Source organism: Tenrec ecaudatus, chromosome 10 (genome assembly GCF_050624435.1).
Source record: "Tenrec ecaudatus isolate mTenEca1 chromosome 10, mTenEca1.hap1, whole genome shotgun sequence".
In the NCBI taxonomy this organism is placed as follows: Eukaryota; Metazoa; Chordata; class Mammalia; order Afrosoricida; family Tenrecidae; genus Tenrec; species Tenrec ecaudatus.
The window spans coordinates 134,329,005-134,342,271 of record NC_134539.1 but is presented as its reverse complement, the minus strand read 5'-3'; the positions used below and the strand labels follow the sequence as shown (position 1 = coordinate 134,342,271).

At 61.0% G+C, this 13,267-nt stretch overlaps 1 protein-coding gene across 5 annotated transcripts in view; it reads right to left on the bottom strand.

Moving 5' to 3' along the window:
- ARHGAP23 (Rho GTPase activating protein 23) overlaps positions 1 to 13,267 on the bottom strand; it is an 89,379-nt gene that overhangs the window by 48,240 nt on the left and 27,872 nt on the right. For 4 of the 5 annotated variants that reach the window (XM_075561722.1, XM_075561720.1, XM_075561721.1 and 1 more), the window contains exons 2-5: positions 4,664 to 4,825; positions 1,556 to 1,592; positions 277 to 372; positions 31 to 109 (exon numbers count right to left, since the gene is read on the bottom strand). In XM_075561722.1, the coding sequence (XP_075417837.1) occupies positions 31 to 109; positions 277 to 372; positions 1,556 to 1,592; positions 4,664 to 4,825 (374 nt within the window). Of the gene's footprint in view, positions 1 to 30; positions 110 to 276; positions 373 to 1,555; positions 1,593 to 4,663; positions 4,826 to 8,356; positions 8,514 to 13,267 lie in introns of those variants that run through there. The other variant, XM_075561723.1, reaches the window with a different exon arrangement.

Below are 13,267 nucleotides of genomic sequence, written 5' to 3'. Positions count from 1 at the left end.
GTTCTGGGAAGGGCAGGCAGGGCCACTCACCTATTCTGGATCAGAGCTATGACCTGGGAGTAGGTCTTGCCAATGATGCTTTCCCCATTGACCTTCACCAGCCGGTCTCCTGAGGACAGGGGGCAAGGCCGTGCGTAAGGAGGCCTGGGGCGACCTGAGCCCTCCTGCACCAGGAACGGGGGACGGTGCGGAGAGCGGAGTCGCAGCAACATCTAGTTCCCAGCATCCCATCCGGCCCACAGGGGCGCAGGGAGCCCGGGAACTGGGGCAGCTCACCTGTGCGCAGCCCTGCCCTGTGGGCGGGGCCATCATCCTTCACATTCTTCACAAAGATGGTGTCCATGGGCTCCAGGCGGTGCCGGGGGGACGGTCCTGGGGAACATCAGCCGGGTTAGCTGGGGGGTTGGGGGTAGCCGCTACACACACAGGGGACACAACACACTCACGCAGGGACACGATAAGCAGACCCTCGGATAGCCAGAATCAGACGAGAACGCACCCCTGGGAGAAGGGAAACCTACAAGACCCACAGAGTTGCTCCCTGAGGCTAATAAGGACCGGGACCGGGGCCCGGACCCAGAATAAGAAGGGACTCTGGTGACTGAGAGTGACCGGAAGGAGGAGAAACCCACCAGGAACACTGAAAGGAAAGCAGGCTTTAAAAGAGGCTGATACCAATTCCGGAGCGGCACGGTAGAGACCGTGACACAGAGAAGTGACTTCCAGGCCTGGGTGAGCCCTGAAGGCTCCCGGCTGCAGAGACTGTGAGGGGCACAACCCCCAGAGTCAACCCCTCCATGCACGCACGCACACTCACACCCACACTCCCTTCCCCAGCAGAAGCCTGAGGCGCCAGGTGGGCACTCACTTCCGGAGGCACCACGTCACAGCCCAGCAGCCTCACCACGGCATCAAGCCTCTCTGCTTACTACCTGTCAGCCGCTGGGATGGGGACTCAGGAACACCTGTCCCCGGTCCCCCAGGCTGTCCTGGAGAAGCCCCATCAGCAGAGCCAGGGGGCGGGGGGAGGGGGTACTGCCTCCTGGAGGAGCCTGAAATGTGGGGGGGGGGGCTTGGTGCCATCGGGGGGGCCCCTGGGGCAGCAAGAGTGACAGCAGGAGAAGTGAGGCTCACATCTGAAGTGAGGGCCTCTGGTCCCCATTAGGCCCAACAGGAAGGACCCCACTCTCTCTCACCAGAGACACATTGCTCAGTTCACCCCTGCCCCACCCCACCACCACCCCATGCTCTGCAGCCCCAGCCTGAGCCTCTGCTGGAGACTGCCTTGGTTTGCTCCCTGCCCGCCTGCATCTGTCTCACACACAGGGTGGAATGGGCAGATCCGAGGGAGGTGAGAGGTGAGAGGGCAGGAGAAAGGTGCAGAGCTAGCAAGCAGCACAGAGAAAGGGAGGGGAAGAGAGGGGGCAAGGAGGAGAGGAGACAGAGGAGATGCCTGACTGGCTGGCTGAGGCAGACAGGCAGTGCACAGACAGACGTTGGCACACGAGTCCAGCACAGCCCCAGCCCCGGGTGCCCACCCCTCACCACTCCTTACCACCACCTCCTCCTCCTCGGCCTCCATTCTCTTCCTCCTGCAAGGGACAGAGAGGTGGGTGTGGGCCCTCAGCCCAGCCCCCAGCAGCATGGGGGTGGGGTGGGGGTGGGGAGGCAGGGTGGGCCCTCCTCGCTCTGCCACCCGGAGGCCTCACCCCTTATCTCCCTTCCACTAGCTGAGCGATGGGGTGGGAGGGCTGTCGGCCAGGACGCCAACCAAGGCCAAGATGGCCTCCTCTCTCCCTCAGCACGTCAGCCTCCCACGGGTGGACCCATGGCCTTCTTCCTTGGGGAGCTCCCAGTCCCCACCCAGAAGGCCAGGGCAGACACAGATAAGCAGGCATGACCAGTGCAGACTGGGCTATCAGCTCCAAAGAGAATGGGAAGGGCAGAGCTGATTAGCGTCCTGGGGGGAGGGGGGTCTGAGCCAAATTTGAGGAAGGTGAGGAGAGGGTGTTCTGGGTAGGAGAGTGGAGCGTGCAGGTGGGTGGTTCGAAGCCATCCTTGGGAGAAAGATGTGGCAGTCTGCTTTTGTCCAGACGACAAACCTGAACTCCCTTGGAGGGAGCCCGTGAGAGCAGTTTTTCTTGCTTTAGTACAGGGCTGGGCCGGCTGAGCTCAAAAAGACAGTCAACACAGGCAAGCGACAGAAGAGACACTCACTCTTACGCCAAACTGGAGCATTTGGCTTGGAAGGAGAAGCAGGGGCAGGGGGTGGGGTGCGGGCAGTGAACGTTCTTGGGTGGGCAGTGGGGGGTGTGAGAGGAGGAGTCTGGCAGTGAGGCCAAAGAAACAAACAATCAAACAACTCTCACTGCCATCAAGTGGACTCCAACTCACAGTGACCCCATGGGACAGGGTAGGCCTGCCCCTGTGAGATCCTGAGGCTGTCACTCTGTACAGGAGGAGAGAGCCTCCTCTTTCTCCTGTGGAGGGACTAGTGGTTTTGAACTGCTGACTTTGTGGTAAGCAACGCAACAAGCAATCACTGGGCCACCAGAGCTCCTTAACAACTAGGTGAAGAGGTCAACATAGAGTTGATGACCCTGTGGGAGCCCCCTGGTGAGTAGGGGGGTAGGACCCTGAGTCTGGACAGGAATTAGGAATGAGGAGGGACAGAGACAATGAACAAGCCAGCAGGAGGTGGCGTTGTAGAGCTGAGGGGGGCTTGGTCATCATCTCAGCCAGTCCCCTCCAAGGAGACTCCCATTTTACAGATGACAGGGTGGCACCTAGAGATTGGATGGAAAGCCAGGTCAGCACCCAGGACTTTGGCAACCCAGCCAGGGCAGGGTGGGCACTGCTGGAGAGGGAGCGGGCCCAGTGTGGGGTGAGCACCCACTGGTGGGAGCTGACAGGCAGGGGAGCGGGTGGCAGAGAGACAAATGCATTCCAATGGCTGGCTGAGGGGCTGAGTCCCTGCAGACTCCCAGGCTGGCAGGAGGGGGAGGGGAGAATCAGGTCCTCCAGCCAGGCCCCTCCCAGCTACAGGCAGGAGCTGAGAGGGAGAGAGAGCTCAGCCCTGGCTCAGCAGGACCTGGGGTCTTCCAGACCCCGATATGAGTAAGGTCCCTCTTAGACAACTCCGCCATGCAGCCTGAGCCATCACAGCCTCCTTCTGTCACTGTCACCCACTCAGCAGGGTCCTCTGGGGAGAGGGGCAGGGGTCCTGCGGGTGGAGGGTGGGGTTTTGGAGAAAGAGGGAAGGAAGAAATGGGAGGAAATGAGGGGACTGGTGTCCATGGGCATCGGGGGTGGACATGCCCCAGACCATCAGCCCCCCACTCACGCTACCACACCTGCAGCCCATGAGAGCAGTTACATGGGCGCATAGGCTCAGGTGTGGCAGGGAGAGGGGCACGGATGTATGTATGCATACGTCTGTATGTGCAGACACCTATATGCATGCCATAGATATGCACGCATGCAAGGGCATGGCCATCCTACCGCTTGTGCACATGGAGACATGCAGGCAGACACAGATAATGACATTCAATGCCTTGTTCTTGGGCAGGGGGACCAAGGTCCCCAAGAGAGTCCTTCAAACAGCTGTGCAAGCTGATCCCAGCCCTGGGGGGTGGGGGGGAGTGAGGGACTCACTGATGAGGAATAAGTCTGTCCAGCAGGGGTGCTGAAGAGGGTGAGGGAAAGAAGCAGGGTCCCCCACCTGAGGGGAAGTACTGGTTCCTGCTTGGAACCCCTGGATTGTCCTTCCCTCCTATTTTGCTGTCAGGGACTCTTCCCTGTGGCCTGCAGCCTTGAGTTAGGCCGAGAAGCCCTGGTCTCAAACTTGGACAGCTGGATGTTCCTGTCAGGACTGGGTGAGTCCTTAGGGAGCTTGGAACAAAATGCCCTCTAGTTATATAAGAGCCCAGAGTAGGTTCGATAGGCCCAGGAGCCACCGGGGTGAGGAGCTGTACCAGAGCTAGAACCTAGGTCTCCGTCTGTCATGCCAGGGCAGCTAGCGCTCTTCTCAGCACATAGACCTGGGCTGAGCATGGACCTGGGGTGCTCCGATTTGAATCGCAGAGCGGGGTTGGGGCGGGGACTCTGAGAGTTCAGATTGAGGAAAGGACAGCAGACACGACACGGGGAAGGGGCCAGCGGATCTTCTAGCTCCTTTGTGGAGTGGTTGGGCTGCTAACTACAAGGTCAGCAGTTTGAAACCACCGGCTGCTCCTTGGGAGAAAGGTGGGGATTTGTACTCCTGTAAAGAGTTACAGTCTCAGGAACCCACAGGGGCGGCTCTACCCTGTCCTATATGGTCAATTGGAGGTTGGATGGTTGTTTGGTTGGTTGGATGGATGGATGGTAAGCGTCGAGGCGTACTGGCTCCAGGTCCCTTGTCCTGAACCAGCCACCCCTTCTCCTGAGAAGACCTCATTCAGAGAGGTCAGGGGACTTGATCGCACAGTGTCAGTGACCCAACCATGATGACCACACAGTGCAAGGGACCCGTCAGGTTCTCACGTGGCTCCCAGGGGATGCTCCACCCCAGAGCACAGCAGACTAGAGGTAGGCTGGACCCCAGCAAGGATTGCTTCTGAGGGAGGGCCCGGGAGACCTTCCCTGGTGATGACAGCTTCCTAGGGTGGGCGGCCAGGCCTACCTTCAGGCTGCAGTGCACGGCCGACTCCGGCGGGTAGACGATGAAGTGGCGCAGGGTGAAGCCGAAGCCATCCTGCAGGTTCTTGCGCAGCAGGAGCGTCCGGGGTCCCTGCCAGGGGAGGGGGCGCCCAGCAGAGCACCCATCTCGCGGGCCCAGTGGCAGCTGTGGGGGCATAGGGAGATAGGGCATGGTGTCTGTGTGGCCCACAAGCCCAACTCTGCACCCGGGAGGGGACCACCGGCCTTGGGGGTCAAGCACCCTTCCTGTCCCTGATGTCCTTCTCCCTGGCCTTCCTCTCCCACCTTCATCAGCCCAAGGGCTCCTGCCTCCTTTCAGTGTCCCCTCAGTTACCAGGATGCCTCTGCCTCCAAGGGGTCACTCGCTGCAGCAAACTGGGGACTCCCTGAGGCCACTGCCACAGCACACCTCCATGTAGGCCTGCACCACACAGCATCCTGCCTGGCGCACATATACATGTGCACACAGACATGCATGTAACATGCTCACAGACACACTGACAAGCACACATGCAGATGGACACACAAATACACGCATACTCAGGCACAAACATGCAGGCAGACAGATGCGCGCACACCACTGACAACACCCCTCCCCCTCCCCGCTGCAATTTTGTGCACAGGAACGCACAGCCACACAGGTTTCTGCCTGGTGCACAGACACATGTGCACACAGACACATGTGTAACATGCTCACACACACACCCCTCTGCAGACAGACACACTGAAACCTTCCCTATTCCCGCAGTTATGTGCTCAGTCACGCACACCCACACAGGTTCTTGTGCACAGGCGCATCACATGCAGGCGCATGCACACGGCGCCATCATCCAGATGTGCGTGCACTTTGGGGCAGACTCGCAGGTGTATTTGGGAGCAGCAGCAGCGGGAAGGCGAGTGGGGCAGAGCACACGGAGGGAGGATCCCCGGCATCAGGCAACAGAAGGGGCTCCTGAGGGCTCAAGCCCAGCCCAGGGGGCTGACTGGTTCAGCCCCCAGGGCATCTGAAGGCAAGGGACACAAGGGTTGGGTTGGGGGATCCGGGGTCCGGCAGTGCCGGAGAGTAGTTTCCTTCAGGTCTGCAGAGACAAAGCAGGTGTCAGAGAGTGAAGGTGTCAGAGAGGAGTGTGTCCCCCAGGAGACAGACTGGAGAAGGGCGGAGGCAAAGGGGATGAGCTCAGTGACAAGTCAGGAGGCCACCCTCAGCTGCTCCCGGGGCCCCAACATCAGGCAGCCAAGTCTAGCCTCTGTCCCCCCACCGAGAAAGTCCTCAGTCCTTTCACGACCTCGCAGCCACCCCCCCTGGCACCAGGCAGGAACCTTCAGCAGAGGGAAGGGCAGAAGGGTTCATGCAGAGGGTAGGAGGCCACCAGTTCCCAGGGGAGGGGCACCCACTCTACTGTTCTGCCCCTTCCCCCTTCTAATAGCTGCAGAAAGCCCAGCATGTCATCTCTGTACCCTTCTATCTGCCGGGACCAGGCGGGGGGGGGGGGGGCAGGGAGCCTGTCCTCAAATGACAAAAGATTAAAGAAAAATGTGACGGAGGAGGCCATCGGCCTGCTTCATATGGTCCCAGAGGACAGGGCCAGATGGGGGACACAAAGAGGCCGAGTGGCACCAGGCACGAGTGAGAGATCCTCCTAGTCTTATCTGAACCATACACGCTCAATGGAAAATTACCCGGATAAAGCTGTGAGCTTTCCATCCCTGGAGGGGCTCAAGCAAATGGGGGATGACCACCAGCCAAGCAGACATTAGTTAAGGCTTCTGCCATTGGGTGGGAGGTCCGATGTTAGTGCCTCAGTTCCTAGTGCCACAGCTCCAGCCTGGCCCCACTGAGCCCCCACACTCCTAGTGGGGCCTGGGAGGCCTGGAGGAGAACATTCTCTGGGAATTCTGCTGAAGTCTGAAATCCCCTGGATTTCCTGGCTCTGCTGAGCTGGCAAGGAACTGATCAGGGAGGAAGAGGACCGCAGGGGCCCACCACTGCCCTCTCTGACCAGAGCCCCTGCTCCTCCCCAGTGGGGCCTGCCCCACCCATCCACCCACTGGGCCCCAGGCCCCCCACCAGGCCTCAGAGTGAGGCTGCTGCAGGGTCTATTGTCTTGCTGGTGTCCTGGATTAAGATTTAAGCCACCAGCTGCCCCAGTGATGAGAAGTGGCTGGGACAGGTCCCCACATGCCCCCTCCCCCCTTTCCCCCAGCATACATCCTGCCAGGAGCTGCCAGCGGGTGCCACTCCCTGGGGGGTCCTGGGGATAAGCCAAGGCAACAGGCATGCCTTCCTCTCTCAGGTCTCCCCCCAACACCCACCCCCACTCAGGCCCTATCGGCACCCCCTCCCCCTTATCTCTGCCTCTCCCTTTTCCTATTTGCCTTCCTTCCCACCTCCCTTCCCCTAGCCCTTTCCGAGAGGGGGTTCCCAGGAATGCCAATGTGGCAATCCCCTGCCTGACCAAAAGGCACCCCAGCCCCCAGCAAGTGGGCAAGTCCTCTGTAGAAGTTCTTCCTTCTCCACTCCACCCCACCCCACCCCCATCCCCCACCCCCGCCCTGGGGCAACACCAAGCCTTGCTCTCATCTTGAGGCTGGGAGAGGTGGTGGGTGCAGATCAGAGAGGGACCCCACAACGATAAGAACTAAGTGGGTGATTAGATTGGGGAGGAGCAGGGCTCAAGGGCCCCTCCACTCAGCCTCTCTGAGATAGGCACCGCCCGCCACAGAGAGAGAGGGGTCAGGGGGACACAAGGGCAGTGCTGATTAGTGTTCTGGGCCCGGACCTATTTCCAGCCACTCCCTCCTACAAGCTGGGAAAGAGGCGACATCTAGAAACACCACCTGACGGTGGGACAAGAAGAGACCCCCAGTCAGAGAGTGAAAGGCCCAGAAACCCACCCACCCACGGGGTAGTTCTACTCTCTGCTGGGGGTGCTCTGAGTTGAGGGCAGTACATTTGGTCTGGGGTGGAAGGAAGGGCAGGGGGCCCCAGGTGGGCTGGCAACACCAGGAGTCCTGCTCCCTTCCCTCACCCTACCACCACCCCTACCCCCTACCCCCCACCCCTAGGAGCAATGAGGTCACCACAGGGAGCACAGCATTCAGCTGGCCAGGTGCCCACTGCCCACAGCGACTCAAAACCCTACCAGCTTGGTCGCTCTTGGACATCAAAAACGTGACACCACTACCGGTCCCCCAAGCTCCAACCCTACGGATGGATCTTCACCCTGAGCTCACTCACTACCCACTGTAGGAGTTCTGTCTCAGCAGCCTCCTTGGCCCAGTAGGGAACCTGGGTGTACCCCTGTGCCCAGGTCCCCTGTCAGGGGGAAGGCAGGATGGTGCCCACTGTGCAGCTTGGTGGACCCCCTGCCTGGCTCTCTGACTCAGGCCTTGCTGTCCAAATGCTCAGGACTCAGTCCATGGGGCTCATCCAAGAGCCCTGGCCCTGCCATCTCGCCATTGCCTATAGACCAAGAGGGCAGAGCCCTGCCAGTCTCGGTCACAGACGCGCCAGCTCGTGAGCCTGCCACGCCGGCCTTCCCCAACTCGCAATCGTCTCCTCCCCTCCCCCTCCAGGCCGCAGACAGCTCCAAGAAAGACCAGCGTGGGTGACCCGGTCCTGCCCACGCCCTGCCAAGGCCAGCCCGGCCCCCACCAGCCCCGTGGCCGCGCTCACCCTGGCCCGGTGCGGCCCCGGCGGCGCGCGGCGGTCGCGGTGGCCCAGGTAGGGCAGCCAGAGGCAGCGCGGCTCTGGGGCGCTGCAGTCCACGCCGACGGCGCGCTCCCAGCGCCAGCCGCCGGCCCCCGCGCGCTCCACGCGCCACGCGGCGCTGCCCACGAGCGCCGCCGCCGGCGTGGGACCCCGCGCCCGGCCACCGCCCCGGCTCCTGCGCGCCGCGGGCCGGGCTTCCGGAGAGGGGCGCGCTGCGCGGGGAGCCGCTGCGAGTCCAGCGGACGGCGTCCTGGGCACCCCCGGCGGCAGGCGGGCCCCGCCGGGGACCCCCTCCCGCCCCTCGGAGCCGCGGGCCCGGGGCCCGGGGGCCCCGAGGGGACGGACGGCCCGCGCTGAGGACGGCAGGACGGCTGGAGCGGCTCCGCGCTTCTCGCGCCTCCAGGCTGCAGGCGCCCCAGAGAGGACACGCCTGCGAGTCTGGAGTCGCACAGGGCAGACACCTCCCCCTCAGGGGCGGCCCCTGGCCGCCGCTGGCCTGCTCCCACACACTCAAACACACACACACACATACACACACACACACACCATCGTCTGCCCACTCACACAAAAACTCACACACAATGCCCCCACCGCCCACGTGCACGCCTCCAACACGTCACACACATGCTGGGGCACTCACTGGCAACCTCACAAGCGCGGGAGACACACGCACTTTACACGCAAACATCCTCCCCGGCCTGCCACACACTCACACCTCCATCGACTGCCCCACACCCCGTTCAGGTACACACCCCACTGACAGGTGCTCCCCCTACCTCCATTCACACGCAGGCTCATTCTGCCCCTAAAGCCCCACCAGGGATGCCTGCAGAAGTACCCACACACCCTGCACCTATCCCATAGGGAGACATGCACTAAGCCCACTCACCATGCAAGTGCCAGGCACACGCTGCCCAGCAAATGGACTCCCTGCCCTCTCACACTCTGTCTCCCCACACTCCCACCCCACCCCCCAGAGCTCTAACATTATGTCCTGAGGCTAAGGGTGCTGCTCCCTTTGTGGGCCCAGGGAATGTTCCTTAACCCTTCCCCAGGGCACCTTGCCCATTAGCTCTGACCAGAGGGTCCACCACCAGCAGACACTAAGCTCGCTCAGAGAGTGCACACACACACCCATGTGAGAAAGGCAGGAAGCCAGCTCTGGGCTGAGCCCTCCTCCCTTTCCTGGCTCTCTCTTCCCAACTGCCTCCCCTCAGCAGGTGTGTGATCACCTGTCTCCTGTTTCTGTCTCCCTGTGGCAGGTCACAGCAAGATGCTACTCCCTCCCACCCCCCACCTGGCCACTACTGTGACCCAAACGGAGACCCAATACACACAGCTTGTGGTGGCAGCACCGGCACTTCCACCCATGCTGACTGTGGATCTTACACCTTAGACCCAAATTCTCGTTAGAGGCCAGGGAAGAGATGGGGGTGCTCCCAATCCAGGGGGCAAGAGCAGGAAGTGCTGGCCCATTGGCTGAAGGCAGATGCTAGGGGAAAACCAAGCCAAGGAGCCACTCCCCCCCACCCCACTATCATCAATAAGTAAATACAGTTCCTCTGTGCCTGCCCCCATCCCACATGCACTGGCCCCAGGTAAGGGCTTTCCTGAAGAGTGGGCGATGTGGGAGGTATTTGGTGGAGATCAGGGTCTGAGGATGGAGAGATATGGAATCTAAGAGGCAGAAGGAAGGGAGGGGAGTAGGGAATTGTGGTGTGGGGAGGCCTAGGGACAGAGGGGTGGAGAGGGAAGGGTGGGGAGTCTGAGGGCACACCTTGAGGGAAAACAAGCCCTGGGGCTGTTGGGCAGCATGGAAGGAGGGAGAAGGAAGCAAGGAGAAAGAAAGGGTGAGGCCCCTGGCCTGGGTCAGCCAGGGAGCCAGGGAGCAGCGGCTTGTTCTCCTGTTTCCTGTTTGCGGCTCCGCTGGGGCCCAGTGCCTGAGCTAGACCCCCACCCCCACCCCTGGCGGAAGCCGGATGGGAAGAGCCAGGCTGAGGCAGGAGGGCTCTGGGTAGAACTAGAAGGGTCCTCAGTGGGGGAAGTAGGACGACGAATGGACAAAGGGTCCCTCTGACGCTGGAAAGGCTGTGATTCAGATGGGGGCATGCTCCCCTGCCCTATGCTCAGAGGCTCAGGAGACCAGTCCCAAAGCCCATGGCTTCCCTGTCACCATCCCCAAAGGCCAGGCACTCACAGACCAGCTAGAAGTAGCAATAAGAAGTTCTCCTTTATGACAGACTGTGTGGTCCCAAGAGAAGGCAAGGGCTACAGGGAGGCCTTCAGCTGTTTCTGGGAAGTCCCTCCAGTCATCTAACTTCTTTCCTTCTTACTGTAAGCCTGGTCCCTGTGCCCCAGGGGTTCTCTCACAACCCAAAGGGCTGTGTGCCTGGACCAAGGACCTGACTCCCTGGGTGGACTCAGGAATCTGGGAGGTACAGGGAGGGACAAGCAACGTGGGGTTTCTGAGACCAAAGATTTTGGAAATGACCGGCCTCGGCCACGTGCATGATGTCCACTTCCTGCCCTCTCACCTGACAGCCCAGCAGGGACAGCAAGGCCCAGCAAAGCAGGTAGCTAACCAGCCCAGCACCTCCACACCTGCTGCCTCCACAAGGGAACTTCAGAAGGTGGGTAAACATAATAGGGCCTTGGTGGCTGTACATCCTTGCCCATAAATGATCCTCTAGGCCTGGGGGCGCTTCTCAGCAGATTCCCCCCCACCCCCCGCCCATTTCCTTTGGGAAAGGAATGTGGGGTGGGCCCCAGAAGGGGGAGGGGGCCAAGGACTGGGAAATACCAGGCGTTGCTGAGATTCTATTCCAAGCCTTCCTGCCTGTGGAGTGTGAGTCCTCCTCCCCAACACCCTCCCCGGTTTCCTCCCTGCAAATCAGGAATGACTGTGGCTGCCGGGCAGCCCCTCCCATCCCTCCCTAGTTTGACCAGCTTGCAAAATCCATTCAATCTCATCTTCCTGATTGGGGGGGCGGGGGCGGGAGAGGGGCAGCAGGGGGCTGCCCACTCAAGGGGAGGGTATCCAATCCTCCCTGTAGCCTCTCCCCCCAATAGAGAGAAGCAGCCCTTGGGGTCTGCAAGCACTTTCACTTCATCTCATTTGGTCTGGACTCTGTGGCAGGGGGTGTTCTTACATACATGTTTCTGCTGCAGAAACAGGCTCAACGAAGGCCTGGCTCAAAACCCACCCCCCACTGACTGCCATCGAATCTCTTCGGACTTGTCCAGATCTCTTCCCACTGATCCATGGCTCCAGGGCCTGCTGGGGGCGAGGGCTGAGCCAGACTCTGGGACTCATCACAGTAAGGCAAGTGCTATGGGTGCCTGCCCTCAGGCCACTTTCAGTTCTAGTAGCCTTGTTCCAGCTCTTAAAACTTTTGAGGGTCCCCAAGTTCCAGACTCAGGTTCAAGCCAGCTGCCTTCACCCCACCCCCAGCATGGGGGACCCACACATACCAAGGAAAGCCCAGCCTCAAAGGTGTGGGGACAGGTCGCTTTAAGGGTGGGGGTCAGGGTCTCCCAGTGAGCCCTCTATATAGAGGATGGCCTGGGCTGGAGGCGGAGGAGCCTGCAGCTGCAGGAGCTTGGCACCCATGACCTGAGGGCAACGGGGTCAAGGGGTCTGAGAAAGAGGGCCATGACATCCCTGAAGGAGCTGGGGGAGTGGGAAGGCAGGGTGCTCAGCAACAATCCAGCCTGCTTGTCCTTCCTAGGGCTCTCTTTGTGCCTCCTCCCAGATTGTGGGCCCCAGGCCACACTGTGACAAACAATGCCCCCACCCCCAGAGGACCATCAGGCATGTATCAAGCCTATCTGGTCCCACCCCTTTGGCTCACCACCAAATGCAGGCCCATCGGCTGCGCCCACCACCACACAGGGTCACTGTCCCCCTGGCTTGCTGGCATTGGCAGTGCCCCGCCCACCAGCCCACACCAGAGCTGCTGACCCCTGCCCCAGTAGACTCACTCCACTCGAGGGGGCCCGCCCCCTCAGCCCTCCTCCACCCTTTCGCCCCATCCAGAGCCTGGTTCCCAGCACTACTTATGTCCTGGCTCCTGCCTGACGTGCCCCAACGGGCCAAGTGGATGAGCTGGCCCAGCAAGCCTGTGTCCCCAGCCCCCACAGCAGCAGCAGCAGTGGTGGCACCGTGCACAGCTCGTCCCTGTCACTGGGCACCCAGGGATCCAACTCACAGCCCGGCCTTTGGGCAAGCAGTAGTCCCAAGGGTCCCCCAGGCCCTGGGTCCTCCCCCTCCAAGGCCAATCTTGCACTCGGTGGAGCTAGGTGTGGCGAGTCTCACCCACTCCCCAGCTGGGGTGGGAGGAGCGGAGGACCTAGCAAAGGGGGCAGCTTCCTGTGGCAGGCAGACATTCCACCCCCACACTAGGGAGGGGTCCAGACAGTCCCAAAGGCACAGAACCCCACAGTGCCTTCCACGCAGCATAGTGCAAGGGTTAGCGTGAGGCTTATGGAGGCCTCTGGGCTCACCCATGTCCCAGTTCTACCCCTTGCTGGCTGGGAGACTGGCTCCTACCCTGGCATCTCTGTTTCTCACCATTAATATGGGAGCAACGTGGATTTCTACCTCGTGGGCTGTTTGGCGGATCCAGCACATCTTAAATGTCCTGAGCTCACAGTGGAGGCTCAGTAAATGCAAGCTGTGTGGCTTGCCTCTCAGACTGTCACACCCTCAAAAGCTCAGTGACACCCACACTCTGCAGACTCTCAACACAGCTCCCCAGACCCTTGATACCCACACACAGGTGAGCCCATTTCCCAGGGCTTCCCACCCCACCTCTGCCAGCCCCAAAGCTCTACAGGGTCCCGGCCTGCCCCAGCTCCTCCTGGGGCAGAGAAGAA